The sequence below is a fragment of the Micromys minutus genome (genome assembly GCF_963924665.1).
Source record: "Micromys minutus genome assembly, chromosome: 21".
NCBI lineage: Eukaryota > Metazoa > Chordata > Mammalia > Rodentia > Muridae > Micromys > Micromys minutus.
In genome coordinates, this window is record NC_137956.1 from 38,711,802 (window position 1) to 38,738,798 (window position 26,997).

The following is a 26,997-nucleotide window of genomic DNA, read 5'->3' on the forward strand; positions in this document are numbered from 1 at the left end:
TGAGCTCTAGGTCAGCCAGTACTGCACAGAGAAACCCTATCTCTAAATAACAAAACAAAACAAACAAAAAAGGTAGGATAATACCACCTCAGCTATGAAAGGACGAAGGGGAAATGAAGCATTAACTAAGGCCATGTTAGAAAGGGGAAGCCGGCAGTGAATTTTGTCCTGGGTGGGGAGTAGAAAAGGTAGAATTCCCCAGGCCAGACGGAATCCTGTTAAGTTCCTCCCTCCCCAGCTTATCCTCTGCTACCCTGGGATTCACAACTGCTTATGGCGACCCTGTGAAGAGCCCTCTCTAGAGACCAGGTTCAGCGAGCTAAGGTCTGGCTAAGAATACCTTTTCCTGCTCTGTCATCCTCAGGCATCGAGAAAGGCCTCTTGCCAAGAGACAGCGGCTGAGGCCCAGGTAAGGGAGCTGGGGCTTCACTCACTCACCCTTCCTGGAAAGAGGACTCTGAATTCCAACCAACTACAACTGCATTCTTGTTTCAGAGACACTGTGCCCACAAAGCAAGGCTCGGAGCAGAACAGCAGTGCCCCGGAAGTCAGACCATACTTCTCCCATATTCGGGTACTGGAGGAGAGGCATTTACAACCAATCATCCTTGCCCCCTGTCTTATATATGCTTTCACATTCTGAAGCCACAGTGACAGGATCAGAGCCAGAGAGGGCTGGGTCTTCACAGAAGTTGCCTCTAATTATTATCCACGGGGCAGGGGAGAGGGGAGCTGTCAGACTCCCTTAATCCTTACGACTCTTGGCAGACAGGATACAACATACCTTCCTTTGACACTTCTCAAAGTGTCTCTGACATGGAAAGATGGTCTCTGACCTCAGAAGGTATGGAGTGACTCCTTCCCAAGTCACTACAACTGCCTTGTCACAGCTGGAGTCAGAGCTGGAAAGAAACCAGGGCCTTCGACAGGACTCCGCCCGTAGCCCCGCCCCCAGCCCTGCCGCACCCACGGGGCCCACCTCCCTTCGACTTTGATCCAAGTAGCTGTGGCAGCGGCAGCTAGAAGCACAGCTGGGTCCCCGGGTCGTGCCATTGCCCTGTCCGTGGATCCACAGCCAGGTGCTCGGACCACAGGGCAGGGAGAAAGGTTGGGTTTGCCAGGGACCCGGACAGCTGCTCCGGAGCTTTTCAGTAACGCTGGTCTCAGCTTGGATCCAGAGTCTGGTTCGGTCAAGTCCTGGACCTTCTGGGATTCCCAAGGCGGGGGTGGGGGGTCCCAGCTCAATGGGGCTGCTTCTGCCTCTGCTACAGTCCTCTCTACTGCTGATGCTTCTGCGGCTGCCGGCTGCGGCGTCCACCAACCTGGACTGGCAGTGCCCACGAATACCCTTCGCAGCCTCCCGAGACTTCAGTGTTAAGTACGTGGTCTCCAATTTCTCCGCAGGGGGCCGGGTACAGGCCACAGCAGTCTACGAAGACAGTGAAAACAGTGCCGTGTTTGTGGCCACACGCAATCGCCTGCACGTGCTTGGGCCTGACCTGCAGTTTGTAGAGAGCCTGGTCACTGGCCCTATCGGGGACCCTGGCTGCCAGACTTGTGCAAGCTGTGGTCCAGACCCCCATGGACCACCAAACGACACAGACACATTGGTGCTAGTGATGGAGCCGGGTTTGCCAGCCCTGATCAGCTGTGGCTCAACCCTACAGGGCCGCTGCTTCCTGCATGAGCTGGAGCCTCAGGGGAAAGCCCTGCACTTAGCAGCTCCAGCCTGTCTCTTCTCAGCAAACAATAACAAGCCTGAGGCCTGCACAGACTGTGTGGCTAGCCCCCTGGGCACTCGTGTGACTGTGGTGGAGCAGGGCCATGCTTCTTACTTCTATGTGGCATCTTCGCTGGACCCAGAGTTGGCCGCTAGCTTTAGCCCACGCTCAGTGTCCATCCGTCGTCTAAGGTCTGATACTTCTGGATTCCAACCAGGTTTTCCGTCGCTGTCTGTGCTGCCGAAATATTTGGCCTCCTACCTCATCAGATACGTGCATAGCTTCCACTCCGGAGACTTTGTCTACTTTCTGACTGTACAACCCATCAGCGTCACAAGCCCTCCCAGTGCCTTGCAGACGCGTCTGGTCCGGCTCAACGCTAGGGAGCCAGAGATTGGTGACTACCGGGAGCTGGTCTTGGATTGTCATTTTGCACCTAAACGCCGTCGACGCCATGGAGCCCCAGAGAGCCTACAGCCCTACCCAGTGCTTCAGGCAGCCCATTCTGCTCCAGTGGATGCCAAACTGGCTGTGGAGCTGAGCATTTCAGAGGGCCAGGAAGTGCTTTTTGGGGTCTTTGTGGCTCTCAAGGATAGTAGCTCTGGCATGGGTCCCAACTCTGTTGTATGTGCCTTTCCCATTTACCACCTGGACATCCTGATTGAAGAGGGGGTCGAAGATTGCTGTCACTCTTCAAACTCTTCCTCTCCCTTGCCAAGAGGCCTTGACTTCTTCCAGACGCCCAGTTTTTGTCCTAATCCGGTGAGCAGAAAGAAAGGGCCCCCCTGACCTGTGAGTACCCTGTGGAGCTGAATATAGGTCATTTCCTTGCTATCTTCGAAAGGGCCTGGGTGGGAGAAGGCAGTGGGGGTGAAGGCACACAAATTAACCGCCACCACCACCACCCCCGCCACCCCCCTCCCAAGCTCACCCAGCATGAGGCCCAAGCCTGCTTCAATTTGCTGTCACTCTTCCTGCCATCTTATTCTTTAAGGTGGTTCCCATGATTGTGTGAGGAGGAGCTTACTCAAGAGTTACCTCTGCCAGCACAGCTTCCAAATTCCAGCCTAAATGACAGGCATCCCCTCCAACCTGTCCATGTCCTGGGCTCCCGGGGACACCGAGAAAAATACATACAAAGGCAAAGACACATGGGCAGATTCTCACAAACACAACAGTTCCCAGCATAGTTTCACTTTCCTATGAAGTTACTATCTGGTTCTGCTTTCCAAAGAGGGGTTGGCAGGGTTGCCAGAGAACTCCTCCCCGCCCCCCCTCAGGTTCCAGGGAGCCCTGGAGGTCTGGGGGGGGCGCTGGCTAGGAAACCTGTATGATCTGTGATTTACATGGGTTACATGCTCTACACAGTCATTACAGAAAATTCTGGGACTTGGTGGAAAGGCCATTTTAGCTTGGCTCGAGAAAGTTCTGGGAAGCCTCACCCCAGTCTTATGCAAGCGACGATAAGCAATTGAGGATGAATAAAGGCGTGGGAGGAGATGGTTGGAATTGGTCCACCCTGGATTTTTTGTCACTGTGGCCAAGGCCCTGCCCCAGGTAGGAGGTCTCATAGCATGTCAGGGAAGAACAGAAGAAACAAACAGGAAACAGAATGTCTTTAAAATGCTACCTTGAGAGGCTAGGGGCTTAACTTAGCGGTGGGGCCCAGGAGGCTTGATAACCAAATAAAAACTACCTCCATGGAGTCATTCAGATAGTCTCACCCAAGACATTGAGAGGCTAGTGGGGGGTGTCGAATGGAGCATTGGATGAGTGGCCTTCCGTCAGTCTAGTTCATGCTCATTTTCTTGGAGTCTCTGGCCACCCAGTGCCCTCAGCTCTGCTGTGACAATTTGTTCTTTGCCCGTGCCCCCCACCCTAACACCCCTATTGGCCGTACTAGGAACTGAGGGTTGAACCTGGGGCCTACCACTGAGCTATATCTGCAGCTCCTCTCCTCTCCCTTTATAATTTTAATTTTGGAACAGTCTCACTAAAGTTGCCCAGGTTGGCCTTGAACTCATTCTCTAAACTCAATCCATTCCCAAACTTGTAATCCTCCTACTTCAGTCTCTGGAGGAATGAAATTCTTGGGCCTGGGCCACAGGCCTGGCCATGGCTGTGATACTCTCGACTTGTTTGTTTCTAGCTTCTGTTGGTGGAGGTGTGAAATTTACAATCAAAAGTCAGTTTTCTTTAGAACTTGAAGGACCAAATCCAGAGCCTCACACATGCTAAGTTCCTACCACAGGTTATATCTTCAGACTTTGTTGTTGTTCATTTTTGTTTTCTGAGACAGGATTTGCTCTATAGCCAAAGCTATCCTTGAGTACCCTGTGTAGTTCAGGTTGGCCTTGAACTCAAGATTTTCCTGCTTCCATCTCTCAAATGCTGGTTTTACAAGCATGCACCACCAGGCCTGGTGCAAATCATTTTTTGTTTTTCATTACTAGAGATTGAACTCATGGTGTTGAATATGTAAGTGTTCTTACTGCTGAGCAACATCCCCAGCCTTGGAGTGGGGCATCTTTAGCTCCTTACCCACAGCTGAGTATATTTAGATTGAGAAGTCCTGTGAGTAAGAACATTTGGTCTGAACCTAGACAGGAAATCAGAACCCCTCCCAACGTAACTAATGGCGAGTGGATCATGGCTGTATTGTGCCAGGCACCAGGAGAACCAATCCTAGGCCCTGCCCATAGGCTCTATGGAGGTATGCCAAGTCTCTGCAGATTTGTAAATCATTGACCAACGAGTTTAAGTACCAAACCACTGTAGTACCAGCCTCCGGGTGTACTCAAAATGGTTGATCTAAAGACTTTAGTGTCTGGCTACATGGATTTGGATTGAGTGTGGAGCATCTCTGAGGAATGGGACACTTAAGGCAAGTGTTTTCAGGCATAGGGACCTTAGTCAATCCTAGGACCCAAATCGAAGACCCCAGGGTGCAGAGGCTAGCAAGCAGGAATGAGTGCTTACCTGAGCTACTGCCTCCTTAACACCAGAGCCCCACCTGTGCCTGAGTCACGGTGAAAACAGTTGGCAAGCTTCCGTCTAGGGCCAGGCCCCTTTCCTCCTCAAGTTAAGACAAGGTTCCAGTCCCCACCCAAGCAGGATATAAACCCAGATTGGGTGGGGTGTCTAGACTCCACACTACTTCCTCTTGTGTCTCCCTGTTCCAGGCCTTGGGACAGGGAGGGTTAAATTCATGTGACCTGAAGGAGGTTCTGAACACCTAGAGCTCTCCTGGCTCTTCTTGTTCCTCTAACCCAGCATCTTAAATACATACACTGGCTTCCCATTTTCCTGGGGCCATTCACAATTCTGTCCTAAGATTTTACAACCTCCAATACTACTGAGAGATACTCGGAGGTCTCCAATACAGGGAAAGATTTGTGTTTTCCAAACTTCTGAAGCTTAACCTGCCATTCAGGTCATAGAACCTTGTTGGTTTTTTGTTTTGTTTTGTTTTTGTACCCAAGGGAGGGGTAGGTAACTGTAGGACCTATGGAGTCCCAGAGAAACCATGTTGCCAACCTTGGGAAGCCACTTAACCTCAGAATTCAGAACCCTGCACAACTAGGGAAATTGAAGCCTAGGAGGGACATTGGCTAAGATGCAAAGTGGAGCCAGCAGGGGGTGAGAGAGTTCCCTGGGCCTTGAAGGGTTTGTGAGACCTTGGATAAATGAATGGATGTGTGGATGGGTTGGGTCTATAAGATTCCATAACGGGTCACCAGAAAGGACATAGCAAGGTAAGGCATGAAGAAGTTGAGGATCTGGCTTTCTAGACTGGGCCTCCTTTCTTCCCTGCCCTTGCTATCTCCAGGAGCCTACAGGCATGGTTCGAGTAGACAAGGGGCAGGCTCTGGGCTTCCTCTAGTCAAGCAAGGTAAGGGTTGCAGTTTGGGATTGTTGATATACTGACAAAAGCCCCCAAGAGTTAATGCCCAGGCCTGACCCCTGACTCTTTCTCTGCCTTTGCCTTTACCCAGCCTGGTGTAGAGGCCTCCAGCCCCAGCTCCCGTTGCCACTACTTCCCTTTGAAGGTCCACGGTAGCTTCACACGCGTGGACCTCTTCAATGGACTTTTAGGATCAGTGAAGGTTACTGCACTGCACGTGACACGCCTTGGCAATGTTACAGTGGCCCACATGGGCACCTCGGATGGGCGTGTCCTACAGGTAGGTCCTCCACCCCACAGTCTTCGAACACATTCCTGTCCTTTGCCCCTGCTATTTTTCTCACAGCTGACCTGTCACAGGTGGAGATAGCCAGGTCACTCAACTACTTGCTGTATGTGTCCAACTTCTCCCTGGGCAGCAGCGGCCAGCCTGTTCACCGGGATGTCAGCCGCCTCGGCAATGACCTACTCTTTGCTTCTGGGGACCAGGTAAGGTGTGCAGAGTCAGAACTTAGGGTTCTGGGTAATGGGAGCCCAGAGAGGCATTAATAGGAAGACCTTACCTTTCTAATGTCCCTGACCCACCTGTTTGTCACCCTAAGGTCTTCAAGGTGCCCATCCAGGGCCCTGGCTGTCGTCATTTTCTCACTTGTTGGCGTTGTCTGAGAGCACAGCGGTTCATGGGATGTGGCTGGTGTGGGGACAGGTGTGGCCGGCAAAAGGAGTGTCCAGGCTCCTGGCAACAGGATTACTGCCCACCTGAGATCACTGAGGTACAGCATCCCCCAGCAGGGCATAGTAACTGTGCAACAACCAGGACAAGGTGGGGGAGGGGCAAGCAGTGCTGCAGGGTGGGGTGGGGGTGGGGCGAGTATCAAAAAGTCCTGACCACAATCTTTCTCAGGTCTACAATGCCCATAAGGAGGGAATCCTCGTCAGAGGGAATGACACATGGGAAACTTGGGAGGTAGAAAAGGTCTGATGAGGACTTGCAGGTGACCCGGGACTGTTAGAAATACAAAAGGAATGTGGCAGAGGATTCTTGGGGAAGCAGGTGGGGCTGAGAGAGTCCAACCTCACACAAAAACCTGGGCTGTTTTCTCCATTTCAGTTTTATCCTCACAGCGGACCTCTAAGGGGCACTACGAGGCTCACCTTATGTGGCTCCAACTTCTCCCTGCGACCCAGTGGTGTGGTACCTGAGGGAACACACCAGATCACTGTGGGTCAAAGTCCCTGCTGGCTGCTGCCTAGGGACTCTTCAAGCCGTAGGTATGACATGGTCCCTGCTTTCCCTATCCCTGATGAGAGTGACCAAGCAGCCCCTCATCTGTGAGACCCTGTTCTGTGAAGGGTATGGGACAGGCTATATAATGCCTCTGGTTTCTTGTGCCTGAGATATCTCTGTGCTCTTTTGAGCCTGTGTGTGCTCTATTTATCTGTTTAGCTGTGGACTAGCTGAGGTTAGCTCCTGTTCCCCTCAATCCTGTCTGCCTTCAGAAGAGGGCATGGGTGGAGATGCTACTCTGTGGTTCGGAGAAGCCTCCTGACTTATGGCAGGCATGTAGCTAGCCCTACATGATTCCCAACATGGTGCAATTCCTGTCTTAGGCTAGGGTCGAACAAGGAATTCATAGAGGAGCTTGAATGTGAGCTGGAGCCCCTGGTGACCCAGACAGTGGGAACAACAAATATCAGCCTTCTCATCACTAACATGCCTGCAGGCAAGCACTTCCGAGTGGAGGGCGTCTCTGTGCGGGAAGGCTTCTCTTTCATGGTGAGGCCACACTGTCCGGTCTTTGCCCTTGGTCAGTGGGTGCTACAAGAAGGAAGGGTGGGCTTGGAATGAATGATTTGTTTCAGCTGAGCCATTTTCGTATTCTCTCAGGAGCCAATGCTGACATCAATAAAGCCTGACTTTGGCCCACGGGCTGGAGGTACCTATCTTACCCTTAAAGGCCAGAGCCTGTCTGTTGGCACCAGCCGAGCTGTGTTAGTCAATGGAACTCAGTGCCGGCTGGAACAGTAAGTGTTACAAGGTAAAATTATGGGAAGCTACAGGACCTTTACCTTTGTGACACTCCAACTGGTATCTGTATCCTGAGGTGGCCTGATGTTTGAGGGAATCTATTAAGCTCCTCCTGGCTGCTGCCTAAGGTCACCTCAAGTCTCAGGAGATACAACATAGTCCCTATTTTCCTCGTCCCTGATGGAGACAACCAAGCAGCCCCTTCCTTGTGTGAGACCCTTTCCTCTGTTCCCACCTGGGGAGCCTCACTAGGTGGGTATTACCAGTGTGGAGAGAAGAGAATCAGTCACATGGTCGATGTAGGGATCAGTGACAAGAGGGATCTGCTGTCCCTTCTACCACAGAGGCCACTGTCTCCAGCCCAGGATACAGGAACTCATTACTTCCCTGCCTTCTTGAAGGTCTTACTGGGAACATCCTATCTCTAGTCCCATGGAGTGTAGGTGGATGGGAAAGACAGCCAGCAGAGGAAATAAAAGGGATTAGTAAGCTCTAGAGGAAGTAACTCTGCTCATCCTAAGGTGTCCCTGTGCCGACCTCTCATTCCTGCAGGGTCAGTGAGGAGCAGATCTTATGTGTCACGCCTCCTGGAGCTGGCACAGCCAGGGTCCCCCTTCATCTGCAGATAGGGGGTGCTGAGGTGCCTGGCTCCTGGACCTTTCACTACAAGGAAGACCCTATTGTGTTGGACATCAGTCCCAAGTGTGGCTACAGGTAAATTCCACCTCTCTGACTACCTTGGCCTCCAGGAAATGAGAGAGCCAGCTCCCTGAGTCCTCTAAATCCACCACTCTACCCTTTCCCACAGTGGCTCCCATGTCATGGTCCACGGCCAGCATCTGACGTCAGCATGGCACCTAGTGCTGTTATTCCACGATGGACGAAGTACAGTCGAGAACAGGGTGAGCAGAGCAGGTGATGACCAGGAGGGAGGAAAGCTGGACCAGTCCCTTGATGTCCAACCTCACTTTACAGTCGGGTTGGCCATTTGCCTAACAGTTTTCTTGTGGGTCTCCGCAGTGTGCAGGGCAGTTTCTGGAACAGCAGCATCAGTGTCGCCTGCCTGAATATGTGGTCCGAAATCCTCAGGGGTGGGCGACAGGGAACCTGAGCGTCTGGGGGGATGGAGCAGGTGGCTTCACATTGCCTGGTTTTCGATTCCTGCCCCCACCCAGTCCACCCAGAGCTGGCCGGGTCCTGCTGAAACCTGAAGAGCATTCAGTCAAGGTTGAGGTAGGTTCAAAGGATAGGGAGGGACAGTAGTAGATTAGGAGGTAGGGTTCAGCCTCTAACCGATCCCCGTGTCCATCTCTGCAGTATATTGGGCTGGGCGCTGTGGCAGACTGTGTGACTGTGAACGTTACCGTGGGTGGTGAGGTCTGCGAACATGAACTCCGGGGGGATGTGGTGATCTGCCCCCTCCCCCCTTCCCTGCAACTTGGCAAGGATGGTGTCCCATTGCAGGTAGGTGACACAGCTGGCCCTCTCAGGAAACCATGAGCTGAGGGGTCTGCAGGCTTGGTTTAAACTGCCATCTGCTTTCAGGTCTGTGTAGATGGTGGGTGTCACGTCCTGGGCCAAGTGGTTCGGTCAGGCCCAGGCAGGGCCTCACAGAAAACACTCTTTATTGCTCTTCTGGCCTTGATCCTGCTTGTGGCTGCGCTGGCCATTGCTCTGGTCTTTAACTCCCGAAGACGGAAAAAGCAGCTAGGTGAGCTCCCTACATCTGTCTAGACTAAGCCTAAAAGTAGACTCCCCCAAAATAGTAGCATCTTCAATCTCTAGACTGGGGGGGGGGGCGTCTCCCATAAGTCCTCAGTATGACTCGGTCCCTGGGAGCTTGGAGAGACTCACCACCATGGGCTCTCTTTCCATAGTCCTTGCTCCCAACCTGGATGACCTGGCGCCCCTGGACCCGTCTCCCAGAGCCATGTCCCTGTCTATATTCCGCTGTGGCTCTGACTACAGAAGTGACCTTGGTGAGGTGATGGGAGGCAGTAGAAGCTAGGGCTTGCCCCTCCCCACGGGCACTCATTCCCTCTCCCCAACAACACTCTCTGACATTGATGGTACAGCTTCCAGAGATCCGAACCATGAAGACTCAGAGAATAGGGATGGGACAAGTGTCCCACTGCTGCGGACAGAGTCTATCCGGCTCCAGGATCTGGACAGGACGCTCCTAGCTGAGGTCAAGGACGTACTGATTCCCCATGAGCAAGTGGTCATCCATACTGACCAAGTCATTGGCAAAGGTGTGGGGGATAGATTGGGAAGTGGGGCAGGGGCATAGGAGGAGTATTGACATGTGCTCAAGACAGTTGGTGTACTCCCCACACTGACCTACTTACTAAGTTGTGTGACCTTGAGGCTCCCAAGCTTCTGAGCTTCCATGCAGTCATGTTTGGAATAAGGTTTTAGAGAATTTGCTCTCTGGTGGCTTCTGGTGTGGATGTGTGGGCATTGGAGGACTGTGAATGGCCCCAGCGTTTGGGCTGCTGCTTGTTTTTAATGTCACATCGGCCAATTGGGGGTTCTGAGGTTGCTAGTTACAAAGGGCATGCTGTGAGTCTGGGCACTGACTCCCTCTTTGCCATCTTGCTCTTTCTAGGCCACTTTGGTGTTGTCTACCACGGAGAATATACAGACAAGGCACAGCATCAGATCCACTGTGCCATCAAGTCTCTGAGCCGTAAGCGAGCCATAGGCTGGGCGGGTAGCAGAGTGACCTGGAGCTGCAGATCCTTTGTTCCCGCTTTGCTGCCACTCTTTTAAGTGAACCTAGTGTGGGACCTTTCCCCCCCCCACTGTCTCCATCTGACCTTCTTGCCCTTGGCCTGACCTATTCTGTTCTACAGGCATTACAGAGGTACAGGAGGTGGAGGCTTTCTTGCGGGAGGGGCTGCTCATGCGTGGCCTACATCACCCAAACATTCTGGCTCTTATTGGGATCATGCTACCCCCAGAGGGGCTTCCCCGGGTGCTGCTGCCCTACATGCGCCATGGAGACCTGCTTCGTTTCATCCGTTCCCCTCAGAGGGTCAGTGCTCAATGTCCAGGGTGGGAGGTGTCAGCCAGCACCCACCTCTGCCTATGCTCACCAGTCTCCTTGTGCCCCTAGAACCCTACTGTGAAGGACCTCATCAGCTTTGGCCTACAGGTGGCCTGTGGTATGGAGTACCTGGCTGAGCAGAAGTTTGTGCATAGAGACCTGGCTGCTAGGAACTGCATGTGAGTGGCTCATGTGAGTGGCTCAAGTCACCGGGGGTGAAGCAAATGGGCAGGTTATGAGGACCACCTGAAGGGAGGGACCCAGCCTTTGCTCTGCAGTCCTCCGCACTGTCTGTCTTTCTGGTATAGGGTTAGACACTGTGGTTCTTAAGACTTTGGGGCAGGTGGATGCAAGACCTGGTGGGAAGTCAGGTTTTTTTTTTTTTTTCTTCCCTTTAATTTATTTATTATATATAAGTACACTGTAGCTGTTTTCAGATACACCAGAAGAGGGCATCAGATGTCATTACAGATGGTTGTGAGTCACCATGTGGTTGCTGAGATTTGAACTCAGGACAGCCTGGGAAGTCAGTTTTGAGGCAGGTGCCCTGCCACTGAGCTACAGCCCCAGCTGGGTTTCAGTTCAACGTGTGATTCCTTCTCCACAGGCTGGACGAGTCATTCACAGTCAAGGTGGCTGACTTTGGTCTGGCACGTGGCATTCTAGACAAGGAATACTATAGTGTTCGACAACATCGCCACGCTCGTCTGCCTGTCAAGTGGATGGCACTGGAGAGCCTTCAGACGTACAGATTCACCACCAAGTCCGATGTGGTAAGGTGCCCTCTGTTCCAGGTCTGCTTGATCTCCGTGCCTTAGAGTATTTTGTTTTGCTTCTTCTGCATGATCTGAGCACAGAGACTTCCCAGGTTAGGCAACCCGCCATACCTCATTTGTCTTGGACAAATATGAAATAGGATCTGGTGCCTGCCAGGACAAATGAAGTTTGTGAAATTTTTGGTTTCTTATGAGTAATCCAGGGCTTGCCGCTCTGAAATTTCAAGAGATGGGGGGGGGGCGGGGGGGAAGAAACTTGTATGCTATTGAGGAATAACCTCTGGGCAGAGGGGTGGGAGTGTCCCATATCTCCAGCGAAAGACTCTGAGAAGTGGAGGACCTGGGGAACCCACCTGCCCCAAAACTTGAGGTGATCGTTTGAATCAGTAACCTTCGCTTTTCTCCAACAGTGGTCATTCGGTGTGCTGCTGTGGGAGCTACTAACACGAGGTGCCCCACCCTACCCGCATATCGATCTCTTCGACCTCTCTCAATTCCTGGCTCAGGGCCGCCGCCTGCCTCAGCCTGAGTATTGTCCCGATTCACTGTGAGTGTGTAAAAGGGGGCGGGGTGGGGCAAGGCTAGAGTCCAGACATGAGGAAGGTATAACAGACCAAGCTCCTGCCTGGTCAGGAAAGGGAGCATCTCTGGGACTCAGTTTACTCATCTTTGTACCGGCCCCACCCCCATGCAAGGAAGGACTCTGAGAGGACCTCGCAGTTGCCATGGTAACAGCATTCCAACTCGGAGTCTGGGTTGAGGCCAGTGGTTTGGTTTCCCAGATCTCTTTTCCCAACCGACTCCTGCAAAGGGAGAGGGGCTGTTTTCCATCTCTGCTGCCCGTTTAACCTCAGAGAAAGGTTCTGCTAGCTCCCACACCGGCCCCTCTGCGTCTCTCCGGCAAGTCCTTTTCACTGCATGTAGTTCAGACTCCTCATTCCCAAGGGATGGCAGCAGCTGTGTCATCAGTGCCCGTGGGGTAGGTTTGACTCCCTAATCAGCAGGCATACCTCAGCTGTGCTTGGGTCTGCATGCTTAGAACAGGGAGAACCAGGTCACAGGTAGGGCGGCTGATGACTCCTGTCCCAGGCTGTGCTCCAGAAAGGGGATGAGTAGTTCTTTCTTACAGCTCTCCCCATCTTGGCCTTGACCTTTCTATCATCTGTTCTACTGAAATGTATAGTTCGAAGAAAGGAAATTTAACTTCACTGCCTGCCTGCATCTTAGACAGGATCTCTGAACAGATTCAGGTGGGGGTTTCTATGTGGTGAGGCTTCAGTGGTAGGTTTGGGGGTGGCGGGGGAAAAACAGGGCTTGTCAGAGGGAGAGGGTGGTTATGATGCATGGGAGTGATGGAGCTCATTCTATAGATTTGTTGGAGTTGGGCTGGTCCTGCAGAGTTTTGAGAAACTGAGACCAAGGGGCCAGGTCTTTGCCCCACACCGTCGACTGTGAACAGATGTGAGACTGGGCAAGATATGTTCCCATCTGCCTAAAGAAGGCTTAAGCTAAAAGCTTCCAAGTAACACTTGTAGCCACAGAGAAAATGAAGGAGATCCAGGTGGCACCGCTGCTGAGCACGCTCACCAGGGAGAGCTCCTGTCTGGCCGGACTCTGTTTTGCTCAGTCGTAAAGTGGGTGATATAACACTCCCCTCAGAGAGTCAGAGACACGTATAAGATGCTGTGCACAGATACTTAGACTATAATTCCAGGCAGATGCCATTCCTATGACAACAAGGCATGCTCTAGGATGCAGCAGAGCAGGTAACTACTGCTTCAGAGCCTCAGCTTCAGAAACACTGTAGGGGCTGCCCCATAGGCTTCTCTTCTAGTCCCCATTTAAATTCTTCCACTGTTTTGCTAAGTTTTCTTGTTTGTTGCTTTTGTTCTGTTCATAAGATTGGGTCTCTGTAGTAGCCCAGGCTAGCCTTGAAGGAAGGCTAATTCTCCTGATTCAGCCTTCCAAGCCCTGGGATTAAAGGCTTGTTTCACCACACTCAGAAAATGCTTATTGGTTTGTTTTTGAGATGGGGTACCACTATGTAGCTCTGGCTATCCTATGTAGATCAGGCTAGTCTTGAACTCCTTATGTAGCTAAAGCTGATCTTGAACTCCTGATCTTCCTCCATCCACTCCCCAAGTGCTAGAATTGAAGGTGTGGGCCACCATGCCTGACTCTGTGCAGGGGTTAATCTTTATTTTATATCCTATCTGGAGGAGGTGTGATGGTCCTATTACCTCCTGAGGCTCTTAGCCATGTGCTGAGGGTTTCACAAGTTTACCCCCATGAACCTGGTGCTGTGATTGAAGAGGCCATATCTATGCATAGAAAAATCATATGGGAACATACCCGAGATCACATAGCTAAGGCCCCGGGGCAAACTCAGTGAAAACTCTGCCAGAGAAAACGGTGGTGTACGGATGGGGCTCTAGGCCCTGCCATGTTTTGTTCAGCAGGGATCAGGCTGCCCAGATATATAGATTACACCCTATACCTGACATCCCTTGTCTTACAGGTACCAGGTGATGCTTCGATGCTGGGAGGCTGACCCAGCAGCACGACCCACCTTCAGAACCCTAGTGCTGGAAATAGAACAGGTAGTGTCCTCACTGCTTGGGGACCACTATGTGCAGCTGACCGCAGCTTACGTGAACGTAGGCCCCGGTGCCTTGAATGATGGAAGTGTGCTTCCGGAGCAGGTGCAGTTCTCACCTCAGCATCACAGGAACATGTCAAGCCCCCGGCCTCTCTCAGAGCCACCTCTGCCCACTTGACCAAAGCCCTAAGTAGGTGACAGGAACTAGACCTGCTAAGTGGCCTTAAGCTCATTCCAAGCTGCCTCTGGGCCTACGACAAGCTGCAGCATGTAAAACCTCCACTCTGACTTTCTGAGGCTTCTGGAGGTGGGAAACAGGGCCCATTTGAGCTCCTCATTCCAGCCTGAGCCAGTGTCATTTTGTAGCATGTATTTATGTAATATCCGTTTTGTATCTGTTTCTGAATATGGAGGACCCAGCGGGGATCACGGAGATACTACAGTGTAAAATACTAAATAAATTAATGAATGTTCAAGCACAAGTTATGGTGCATGCTGTGAAAGAGACATCGAGGGAAAGAGACATGGAGGATTGCTTTAGAGAGATGGCTAGAATGGCGAGGGAAGACTCGCAGGAGGTGATAGTTTTGCTGCAGCTCTTTCAGGTGGGGGATAATCTATTAGAAGCTGGATTCGGTTAGAGATTTGAGGCAGAGTAAGTAGCATGTGCAAAGGTCCTGTGGCTATAAAGGAGCTGGATCAGTGCCCAAAGGCTTTAGAGCATAGAGAGGATGAACATGCCCGGATTCAATTATAGGGCCTTGTGGACTGTTGGATGAACTAAGGGGGTAGGTTGAGTGTCCAAGCATGCAACATCCAAGATGGCTTTTTCCAGGGCTCAAACTAGCTGCTCCACTGCTCCTCCCTTGGCAGTTTCCCCCTAAGTAGTACACACACAAGTACATATGCTGCCATGGTTTATGGACTCACCTGCCTCCCTTTCCTGCCAGCATTGCTTTTGCAGCCTTGAGAGGGAGGCTCTCACGGAGAGGCAGCAGCTCTACACTTGCTAGGAGCGAACTCTGAAGGCCCAGCTTCTCCAGCTATTTATATTGTCAAGGACACTACACTGTAGCTACTGCTGGAGGGGCATTTTCCTCTAGAAAAGAGAAAAGTCCCACTTCCTGCTTGCTACCTTATGCCCTGACCACCAAAGGGGCTGGAGTGTTGGGGGAGCCTGGGAACGGGATAGAGATTTCAATAGTAACTCTTCTTTGCTTACACCTCCCATTGCTTTGTCCATCGCTCTAGTTGGATGACTCCTAGGTCTGTAAGAAAGGAAAGCTTCCTATCTGGGAGTACCTTAGAAACGCTCTGTACCAATGGGTGGGGACCCTAGATCTGGAACCAGAGCTCCTTCCTAAAGCAGACTGGTGTCTCCTGGGGACTGCTGCCCTCTAGCTGTCTTCTGCCTCATGGCTACCTATGGGACCCTAAGGCCACATGTTCAAAGTGAAAAAGAAATGCTCCTGCTGGGAAATGTGTAAAGGTGAGCAGGGTCGTGGGAGAGGAAGGCAGGTGGCACCAGCGGCTCAGCACAGGGAAGGAGGCCACAGCCTTGCAGCCCTGGCCACAGGCTGCTTGGCCATAGGTGGGTGAAGACAGGACAGCTGTGCTGCTCCTAGGCTTGGAGAGAGGTAATGGAGCTTCCTGAGGGATTCCATAGCTGCAGCCCCTGTACCAGTTGGGAAGGGCTTGCATGCTTGTTAGGACTCGCAGTCCTGTCTCTCTAAGCTTGTGTGGTATGAAGGGCTTATTCCCTCACTGGCTCATCTGTACACTAGAAAGTCCCAGAAAGGAAGCATGCTCTGGACAGAAGGGGAACTGACCATAGAAAAGAGACCCCCAAAAAGTGATTGAGAGGCAGAGCTAAGGGGATGCCAAGTTTTCAAGAGAGCTAGGATGTGGGTCTTGGGGTCTGATTGTCACTTGGGGAAGCTTCAAGCATCAGTCTTGCTAACATGTCCTCTTTAGCTGGGAATGTCCTCACTTGAAGGGTAAAATAAATTCTTTGAGCAGACAGCCCTCTAATGTGAGCTTTCTAGGTCAAAGGGCCCTCTAGAGTCAGAGTTAACCGGGAAGGAGCTCCAATTAAGTAGTAACTTGGGGTACTGGAGTTTGTCCCCCAACACACTCAGCAGCTCCCAGGCCGAGAGCTCCATTTTCAGTTCTCTGATAGTCCCAAGTCCATCTAGGGCAGTGGTTCTCAACCTACCTCATCCCGCAACCCTTTAATGCAGTTCCTTGTGTTTGGTGACACCCAACCACAAAATGATGTCCTTGCTACTTCGTAACTGTAGGTTTTGCTAGTGTCATAAATTGTAATAACCAATATGTGAGCCCCATCCAAGGGGTGGCGACTCACAGATTGAGAAGATCTCATCTAGGGTGTTAGGAGTTGGAACTGCCTTAGGATTTCAAATTGGTAACTGGGCTACCTGTGGGGACAGATAGGGAGGGTTAGTTTGAGGTTCTGAGATGAGGTGGGCCTGGATGGGTGGGCCTCCTTGGAGGCTTCTTAATGGCCTTTTTGACTGGGGGGGGAGGCTGGACTTTCTCTCTCTCTCTCTCTCTCTCTCTCTCTCTCTCTCTCTCTCTCTCTCTCGTGTGTGTGTGTGTGTGTGTGTGTGTGTGTGTGTGTGTGTGTGTGTGTATGTTTAGGTGGGGGTGTGGCTGGGAGAATGCTCAGGTACAATGAATGGCTAATGGGAAGGGAAGTCCTTAACAGACTTGCTAGGCCTAGGCCTCCCACCAGGGTAGCCTGGGTGGGGGAGAAGAGTTTTCTCTGAAGACTTTAGAGTCCAGCATTCCCACCAATAGCTGTGGACACAAGTACTAACCTTTCAAGTCAAGCATGATGGTGCACACCGATAATCCTAGCACTTGGGGTAGGGAGGCAAGAGGATCAAGAGTTCAAGGGCAGCCTCAGCTACATTGTAAGCCCAAGCCCAGCTTGGACTACCTGAGACCCTGTTACAAACAAACAAATAAGTAAACATATCGACCCTCTGTCTTGTCTTCTTCTAGGACAACCCAGTGTGGCTGAGGGACAAGCAACTGCCCAGAAAGACTAGGGGAGGCTATGGTGGGAGCTGGGGCTGAGGAAGCAGCCGGTGACTCACAGCCTCCTGACTGCCCACTGGTGTCAGTGCAGTCTCGCACCTGCAAGGCATGCACTGCGTAGACTGACCTGCTTTGATGGGGAGCCAGAAGTCTGGCCCGAGATTCCCAATATGCTTTATCTTACCGTTGCTCCATTAGACCTCAGGGGGCCTGGCCTGCGGTGGTGCTTCCTATTTTGAGTTCAGCTGGTAGGAACTGAAGGAAGTTACTGAAGCATCAAAGGGGCTCAGCATGGGCACCAGCACAGGGACCAGGGAGAACCAGAGTTCTCTATGACAGAGAGACCCTCACCTCTCCCCTCTGCTTCCTTCCATTGGCTTAGATGGCCAGTTGTCCACTGGGCATTTAGGATCTAGGATCTAACAGAGAAGTAGCTGGTGCCCAATATCACAGGATCCAGTTGGCTTTGAAGCCAGAGCTCCCTCTCCCATGGTAGGAGTTCCTCCAGGGATGTTTGTTGCTGTGCCTTGGAGAATCAGAGGCCCCAAAGGAGTTGTCGCCATCCCTGGGCTGTTTGACAGTGCTACGTATTAATAAGTTTTGCTTACCTGTTCTGTCAAATCAAGAACCCTCCCCGCAAAGGGGGGAAATGAATACCCTGAGCAGCTCCAGTCACCCCACCATGTGAGTGGGCACCCTGGTCTCTTTATCTCTTCATTTTCTCTCCCCGGGCTCTGTTTCTTACAGGGTCCCTGAAAGGAAAGGCTCTCCTCACACTCCTCTTGCAGACATGGTTAAAGATCTCCGCACTGTAATCATGAAGCCATGTGTGCCTCTGGCAGCACGCCCTCGCCCTTTACTCACACTGGCTGTTTGGATCGGGGTCTGCTCCCTGTAGAGGCAAGGAGCAGCCAGCTGTGAGCAGTAGCCAGGGGTGGCTGTGCCATTGCCTTCCCTTCTGGGCTGATGCGACTGGCTATCTTTCACGCAGAGTTACGTAAGCTTGAGTCAACTGGGGCTCAGAGCGGTTCATTGTGGGCTATTTTTAAGCTGCAACCCATCACAGCAGAGGGGTCACTGCACCAGCGCCTTGCAGGGAAGGTTGTTTAAACATCTGTTATTTAAATTTCTCTGTGCCTTACAGCTCACAAGCCATATCCTCTCTCAGCACTCAGCCTTCCACATCCCAGATTACTAGTGGATTATCTTGCCTCACCCTCTCTCCGTTCCCTGAGGCTGGGGTTCTTCTTGTCTCTGGCTGTCCTCCTCTGGGGGTGTCCAGATGAGACAAGGAGCAGGAGGCGTCAACTCCTTTCCGACATAGCCTTGTCTCCGTAGGTTGGGTGAGCCTTGGCCAGGATAAACTGCAGGGCAGCCAATGGTGTGGGCTTTGGCATCCCTTGAACTGTTCCAGAGAGGAGTATAGGGGACACAGAAGTAGAAAATTGAGGCCCTTCTCAATGTCCCATCAGCACTGAGACAGGGTTGGCCCACAAAAACTGTTAGAGCCTTTTCAGAAGCCTTCCTTTGTCTAGGCTCTCCTCTGCTAGATGGAATGGCCTCCCTACACAGCACTAATACTACAGATCTGCAGCCTCAGAAGCACATAAGCTGATGTACAAGGCTGAGAGACAAAGCTCCAGGGAAATAAGCCTCGCTTTCTGATCCACTGTTAAGTATATGACTATACACTGGTACACTGGGAGGCCATTGAAGGCGCCTCTGATCTTAAGTTTTTTTGAGATGTCTAGAGCATTCCCAGGGCAGAGTGTTGAAGGCAGGTGTACTGGAAGAATGCAGAAGCAGAGATTTTACAGAGCTAGCTGCCTCCAAAGAATATAAGGGAGCCCAAAATAGGGTCTGTGCTGGACAAGCGGACCAGGCTGACCTCGGAGACATAAAACTCCTGGTAGAGCATTAGCTCCGCTCTGGACGCCTTTTCTGTCACTTTGTCCACATTCCATAAGGACTATTGGGTGACTGGAATTCATTCAGCTTGATCCGCAAGGGAGAAAGGTTTCTCCCAGGGTGACTGAGTCTTCTCCCCGAGAGCTGGGGGTCTTCCACAGTGGCCATTTGCAAGGTGAGGGGAATGTGAGTGAGAAGGCAAGGTGGGCATTTGTCTTCACAGGGGAGACACCCTGTGGGCTCACCCTCAAACTGTATTCCTCAGCTCTTTCTTGCCACCCTTTCCACGCCCCCCCACCCTCTACTTAAGGCCTTCAGCCTGGGGAATGGGCTTAGCCTGGGGGGGGGAGGGGATTTCAGGTTACCATGGCAACACGTTGGCCCTCCTCACTTCCCAGAATCAGAAATAGAATTGGACGCCCTTCTTCCTGGAGAGAGACTATTTAAAAAACAAGTTGGGGTGGGGGGAGACAACGACACAGGGGCACTATCCCCAGGAACTGAGCAAAAAGGGTCTAAACTGGAAGCTTCTTCACCCTGTCCCCACAGCTGGATAAGAATGGGCTAGCAAGGATTCTAATGACAGAGGATGTAACTGTATCCTAGGCATACAGACTATGATGCTGCTGGCCCATATTCAGTACCATCAAGTTCCTAGGAGGATATTGGCTTAGTAGCCCCTCTAGAGAACATAACCTTTTCTAAGTCTGAGCTACTTGCTAAGCGACCAGAAGGGGAGCAGGTATGAGAGAGACACAGCTTTAAGTGTGGGGCTTGGGGCTGCAGCTCCCAAAGGGAAAGCCTTGGGTTCTCCCCCTGCAAGGCTCTTGACTGCATAGCCTTGGTGTGGCACCCAGTGGTAGTAGCACCACATGTTCCTATAGTATGGGTCCCAGAGTCAGGAAACCTAGCTTCCATGACTCAACTACACAATTGCTTCAGGGGCAATAATTTCTTCACCTGTAATAAAGACACTGTAGTACCTAGCTCAGGCTGTGTCCTCACGTAGAGGAAGAATGGGATCAATATTAGTCACTGCTTTTTGAGGGGAGAAGGGGCAATTTCAAGACAGGGTTTCTCTATGTTATGCAACCCGTAGACCAGGCTGGCCTCGAACTCACAGAGATCTGCCAGCTTCTGCCTCCTAAATGCTGGAATTAAAAGTGTGTGCCATTGCTGCCTGGCAAACCACCATTATTATAGTTCTAAGGTATGTTTGCTTCAATAATGGGAAGGGCTTGGTATCTTAGACCAGACCCTTAAGCTGACCCTGCTTTCTCTTCCTCTAGGAGGCTTTGGGACTGTTGTTCACAAAAGATCCCAGTGCTGGAAAGTTGGGGGTGGTGGGTGGGGGTTATACCTCACTTCTGAATGAAGTAGAGGATGAGCTCAACCAAGCAAGTTGACCAGGGGGCAGGGACTGGGGTGGGGTGTCTCTTAGGGGTGTTCTACCTCATTTCTCCATTTTCCCCAGGTACGGTTCAACTTTGATATTACTTAGATATTAGAGGCTGCTGCCAGCATCTTTGTCATGAAAAACCAAGGAGCTTGCTCAGATCAGAAATCAATGAATAGTGTTCTGCAAGGATGTGTGTGCTTGAGAAAGGCTGCAGACCCATGGGGCTCTTCCACCTTCCCCAGCCAGAGTACAGCCATAAGCAATTTGGCCCCTTGGTATCTGAGCTGCCTATTCCCTATCTTGACTGAAGAGGGAGGGGTGACACAAAGGGCCTGGAATGTGGCTGAGTCAGGCTTTGCACAGCAGCCAATCAAAAAGGTGCGGATGCCGCACAGTGACAGCCTTAGTCCCTGGTCACATAGCCTCGCACCCCACAGCCAAACTGTAAACACTATTTTTAACCTCTGTGAAAACATGTTGCTTCGGAGGAGGACAAGCCTATACAGCTGCATTCTCTACAAACCTGTTTCCTGGGTGGAAAGACTGAGCCCTGAGGGGACAGTGTCAGCCTCCAGCTCAGAACTAGAGGAGGGAGGAGGGTTTGACTGCCTAAGGCAGAAGTAGTCCGGTGTGAATGACCTGTCTTCTAGCTGCAAGCGTGGTGCTGACCCTCAAGGTAGCCCTGGGTCTAAGGGGATGATCCAGGTAGATTTGATTCCTCTCTATCCCTGTTTCTCCACTAATGAAAGTGGGGAGAGGAGGGTTACTGATCAAGCCTAAAAGCTTGCTTGTGTTTTTAACATGTCTATTCATATGGAGGGCTTTGTCTAGCTTGTCTTCGCTGTATATGCAGTACTGTTCTGAGTGCGCACACACTGTGTGTTCAGTCTCATACTTGCCATGTTCCCATTGTGAAGCTGGCCTTATTTCTACCAGATCCCCACCATTCCCCCATCTTGTAATTGCCACTTGGTTAACACTTTGGCTATGGCAGCCTAGCCCTGTGCCTAGTGCTCTGCTCTCATTATGGCCAGGATGAAACTGACACAATGTGACAAGAGCTAGAACATTCCATCTTGAAGATTCTGAGTAGTGGCTCCACCTCCACCACCCCCATACCCACTCCTCCAAGATACTGGCCCTGGGCTTCAGGGACATGTGGCTCTGGGGAGGGGGCTCTATGAGGCACAAGCAGAGGAAAACCATCTGGAGCAGCAGAGACTGCCAAGGAGCTGCTGTCCCTGGAGCGGGAGCGGAAGCAGGGAACACAGGGGAGGGGAGCCTGGGGCTGAGCCTGGCCCCTCACCCTCTTCTGTCTCTTAGACTTAAGTGGTAAGAGGCTTTGCTCTGGCAAAGGGCATAGTGTGAAGAAGACCCTCAGTCTCCCCTGACTATTCTTTTCCCTTGACCTTACCTTGACCCCTTGTGGGACACTGCCCTCACTGAGGGGCTGGCCTCAGGTAGAGTGGTCACTGGTTGGTAAAGGAGGGACAACGCTGGCCTATAGAAGTCTAACTCTATTGAGACCTCTGGGTTTCTCCACCTTCTAAAGTCCTCAGGGAAGCCCCTTCCTCAGGGGGTGGGGCCCCTGTTATCTCATACATTGTCACTCTCCAGGTCACTGGGGGCAGTGATTGTGTAGGGTCACCATGGCAATGAAGTGGGGGCAGGGCACCTAGGGCATGGAGCAGGACTATGGAAGACACCAAGAAGGTGGGGGGCCCTGATCCATCGGGCCCCCAGGGCCATCCACTGCCTAGCAGCCAGCAGCTAAGGGGTGGTTTCAAAGGGTCCCAGGGACCATCGATGAACTCCAGATCCCTCTACTCGAAGCAAGGGCTGTCACTATCCACTGGGGCCATCGCTGATACAGCCTGCAGCTCAACCTCCCAGGCTCCTGCCTCTCAGCCCGCACTTCAACAACTCCATAATTCTGCCCAGGTCAGCTCCCAGTGTGACTATGCACTGGCCTCCCAGGACACCCCGAGATTCTCTTCTAACCCATTCCCAAACCCCACTGTGGGAACCCAAGAACATCTCCTTATGGATGATGGGACTCAGACTCTGCCAATGTGCACAGAGAACAACGGCACCGATGACAAAGCCCAGTATAGATTCAATTTCTCCCCGATTCAAATTGGGAGAGAGAGCAAGGCTCCAGCTAAAGTCCTGGTAGGCTGGGGCAAAGGAACCTGTAACATTGGCCAGATGGCCTCTGTGGGCTCCAGGAAGAGTCGATGGCTACCCTACCTCCTCTCAGGAGAGAGTGGTGTCATTGAAGGTCAAGCGCCTCTTCCAACTATGGCTCAGGCTCCAGTCCAAGATCAGGGGCAGGGCAAGGGTCCATGTCTGGCTCAGTCTCCTATCCCAAACAAGACGACTTCTTCACCATCATTGCCTCTTGCAACCTCAATTCCGGCTTCTGTTGCAGCTCTCAATGGATTACCAGAACCTGCTGCAGTTAAACCTTATACCTGTAGTCCCAACCACCTGACTAACACCACTACAGCCACTAAGGACCTGCCTCTTGATTTTAAGAATGGGCGCAACAAGTTGTCCGCTCCCTCAGATTCTTCCAAAAAGGACAAAGTATGTTTTTTCCTTAAGGAGACTCCTTTCACTCCACCATCCAGTCCAGCAGAATTTTCACCCAAAACCCAGGACCAAGAAGTTTCCAAGATGCAGATGCCAATCAAGCAATCTGAGGACCCTGCAAAAAAGTGTCTCGTCCATGCCTCTAGGCTAGATACCTCAACACCAGCCTCAGAACCTCTAGACACTTTCAAGACACAGGAGAATAGCCACAAGGTTTGTAGCTCTCAGCCAGACAAGCAGCCCCCCAGTGCTTGCAACAACAACAACTGCTCTAATGTGCCTCTGCCTGTCCTACAAGGGGCCTACAACAAGCAGTTCCCACCCCAGACTCCCGGAGGAGTCATACAGAGTCCCATTTGTAACGCCCCGACCTGCCAGCTCCAGGATGCCGTAGAAGACCATGTGCTGGTATTTGATATGGCCACAGGCAACACCAGGATGGGGTTGCTGTGCCATGATCCCATGGGCTCACGGGCAGTGCTTGTAGGTCTCACACCCAGCCACCCAACGACTCGTGTTTCTGAAAATACGCTGTCTGCTTGGTCATTACCCAAGCCAATCTTCTCCCCTAACAGTGATCACCCCAGCATCTGGTCTACCACAGCTGTGCTGTCTAGCCCTGTGCCCTCCAGCCTCTCAGCTGAAAGCTACGGGGAGGTAGCCCTGGCTTCCAAGGAGGCCAGACACAACCTAGAGCCACAGAATTCCCCGGGCACCGGAAGCCCCGTGAGGATGTTTGCCCAACCTGTACCAGGGACACCCGTCCAATATGGTGAAAAGATACCAGCCCCAGTTCCTGATCCTAGTTGGCCCAAATCTGACGCTGAAAAGATAGATGCTGACCGCACCATCTGGAAGCTGGACAGTCCCACGGTCCAGCCTAGGAAATTACAGTGGGTAAAGCCAGATCCTGTTTCAACAGCCGAAATCCAGGTAGTGTCCAGATCTCCACTCCAGGAGAAAGCAGTCAGCAATAACCAGCAGGCAGTTCACCCTAGTGGCTCTCAAGCTGAAGATACTGGACAAGTCTTCACTGGTCAGAGTTTCCTCAATGGGCAGAATGTCCTTGCTAAGCAGCCACTTGTAGCTGAGCAGGGCTCCCTACCTGGTCAGTTCCCCTCTACCAAGCAGCTTCTGCTAACCTGTCCACCTCACCTCAATGAACAGCCGCCTCTTCCCAGACAACTTTCCCTCACTAGACATGTACCCATCACAGTGAAGCTCCCCACCCTCAAAGAGCCCACCTTCACCTCTAGGGAGCCTATCCAGTCCTCTACTCAAGAGAGTGAACCCTTGTGTAGTTCTACACATGTGGGAATACTCCGAGTACCCCTGGCTCCTGAGGAGGCCTGTATTTATGTGAACAGAGACAAAGTTGGAAACAATAGGGCTCAAAGATCCAGCGTACATCAGCCCCCCTCTTGGCAACCTAATGATCCCCATAGGGCCCAGCAGGAACAACTCTCTCTGATCACGTTTACTGGTTATAAGGATTTGCCCATATCCATGGTGGGCACTGAGTCCACGAACGGACATCAGTTCAAGTTGACTACTGAGGGCATTGCACACTCATCGGTGGTTTCTCACCTGGGTCTTCTCCGTGGGAACTGCTATGAGCTAGTATCCACCGTGGATGCTCTACCAGTGCAGCCGGCGGTGCTTTGTAACCACTCCTGCAGCCCCTACCAGAAAATGGCGGCCGTAGTGATTGATACTGGCACAGGATTTACCAAATGTGGACTGGCTCAAGAGAGCCACGTCCTCAGTGTGGTGCCCTCGCAAGTCCAGATGCTGCAACACCCACCCCAGGGCCAGCCCCAATATGTGGTACCCGAACATCAAGAGGGCTCATACTCAATACTGAACCGAGGAGTAGTCGCTGATTGGGATGCTCTGGAGGTGCTGTGGCAACACCTGTTCTACTGCAAACTGAAAGTGCAACCCGAGGAGATGGCTGTGCTTGTGGCCGACTCCCCCATCTCACCACGTACCAACAGAGAGAAGGTGGCTGAAATTCTCTTTGAGCGCTTCCGTGTGCCAGCTATGCAGACGGTTCATCAGGCTCTACTTACACTCTATGCCTATGGGCGTACCACTGGGCTGGTTGTGGGAAGCGGCCATGGGACCTCCTACGTGGCACCCATCATCACCGGGGACCTGGCTCCACTTGACACCTACCGGCTGGATGTGGCTGGTGCTGATCTCACTGATTACCTGGCTCAGCTACTCATATCAGCCGGCCACTCGCCACCCAAGGGAGGGATTGTCAGACAGATTAAAGAGGCCTGCTGTTACGTGGCTATGGATACAGCAACTGAGATGGCCCGAAACCAGTCCCAGGTTAAGGTGGACTTTGTGCTCCCAGATAAGCATGTTATCACACTGGGCTCTGAGCGCTTCTGTTGCCCTGAGGCTCTCTTTCAACCCAATCTGCTAGGTCTCAACCAGCTAGGCCTTCCACAGTTGGCCCTGCTAAGCATCAGCCGGCTGGAGGTCAAGCAGCAGGAGCAGCTGCTGGCCAATGTGGTGCTGGAAGGTGGTAGCACCCTCATAAATGGTTTCCCTGAGCGTCTGAGACAGGAGCTGGGTCCTGGTGCCACTGTGCTGGGTTCTCCCCACCGTGCAGTTGCTGCCTGGCTTGGGGGTTCCATCATGGCATGCCGGGACTCCTTCCAAAGCCTGTGGCTCAGTCGCAGGGAATATGAAGAGGAAGGCCCATGGGCTATCTACAAATATCATCTGTGAGCATATAAACTTCTGGTTCTGCTTGCTTTAAGTACTGTTGCATGGTTTAGGTGGAGGGTGGCAAGGAGAAGGCAAGACTCCAGACACAGGGTAAATGAGGAAGACCCTGGTTCTCCCAAGGCATACCTACTCTCAACACTCAAGAACCTCATGGGCCCTGGCAATCTGCCCTTTCCAGGGACCCCCAAAACCCCTTGGTTGTCATTGTCTCCAATCTGGTTTGACCTTTACTGCACCCCCAAGGGCAACCACAGAAAATGGCTGCTGTGGGGTTTTGCCCTGTTGCCCTGACGACAAGTGCAATTACCCTTGATTGCCAGCTTGTTGCCATGGTAATTTCAAACATAATGTAATAACCCACACAGCCTAGAGTGAGTCATGAGGTTGGGGGGGTGGGGGGCAGCCCCTTCCCCTAGCACCAGAGGGAAGGATTGCTTCCGGCTCCTTTCATGGGCCTTCTTCAGGGAACTGAGGCCATGGATAGCAAGCAGCTTAGCAGTTCCAAAGATGGCTGGAGGGATGGGGCGTTGCTCCCAAGTGAGGGTACCTGTCAGAGCCTCTGCTTCTTAGGGAAGCACTTAGGAAATAACATATGTACCTCTTAGATTTTAAACCCTGGATGGTGCTTTAGCTAGGTTATTAGGGGCTTCAAAATAAGAGTGCATGGGAGTACTTACTGCCTTTGGTACCAGGGTAGGAAGTAGAGAGAACAGTGAAGTAGATCCTAGATGGAAAGTACACTAGGGCTGGGCCATGAAGGCTCAAGCCTATGCTGTAGGCTCTGTGGATGCTGAAGTTCACATCTTAGTCTGCTTTATATGTTGGCTCTCTGGTCCTCTAGCTTTGGTAGACATCAGAACTATAAGCTCTGGGCTTCATTCTTCCTAGACCCTGTCAACCCTGAATGCTTGGTGGCCAGAGTTCTCCTTAGGAGGATTCTTGCAGAGGCCACTAGAAATGTAAAACAACAACAACAACAACAACAAAAACTTGGTTTTTCACTTGTTTGTGTTTTTAATCCCTGTGTCTAAAGGATAGCTAGAAACCATGTACCTTCACTCAGTTTGGCTTTGGACAGAGAATATGAGACTAAAGCTTGGGGTTGATTCAGTATATGGCCTAGAAAAACTGAAAAGATAAGGTTAAGCTGGTCTTGCTGGGTGGTGGTGGCATAAGCTTTTCATCCCAGCACTCGGGAGGCAGAGGCAG

General features: G+C 51.9%; 2 protein-coding genes across 2 annotated transcripts; both read left to right on the forward strand.

The window, feature by feature from the left end:
* Positions 1-1,244: 1,244 nt before the first annotated feature.
* On the forward strand, positions 1,245-14,492 carry MST1R (macrophage stimulating 1 receptor; the record flags this gene model as incomplete). Its single annotated transcript, XM_080934081.1, is given in 21 exon segments — positions 1,245-2,483; positions 5,717-5,905; positions 5,986-6,114; positions 6,228-6,398; positions 6,737-6,897; positions 7,237-7,402; positions 7,514-7,650; positions 8,207-8,368; positions 8,463-8,556; positions 8,675-8,887; positions 8,972-9,118; positions 9,200-9,365; positions 9,532-9,644; positions 9,646-9,679; positions 9,682-9,906; positions 10,263-10,343; positions 10,510-10,691; positions 10,773-10,882; positions 11,311-11,476; positions 11,890-12,026; positions 13,998-14,492. Coding segments are annotated over 21 exon segments (4,281 nt in total). The 3' UTR covers positions 14,257-14,492.
* Positions 14,493-22,143: 7,651 nt separating this feature from the next.
* Positions 22,144-25,788, forward strand: LOC308434126 (uncharacterized protein; the record flags this gene model as incomplete). The annotated part of the gene is made up of 1 exon (XM_080934324.1): positions 22,144-25,788. The coding sequence occupies one exon, from the start codon at positions 22,144-22,146 to the stop codon at positions 25,786-25,788; it is 3,645 nt and encodes a 1,214-aa protein (XP_080790450.1).
* Between the last annotated feature and the right edge of the window lie 1,209 nt (positions 25,789-26,997).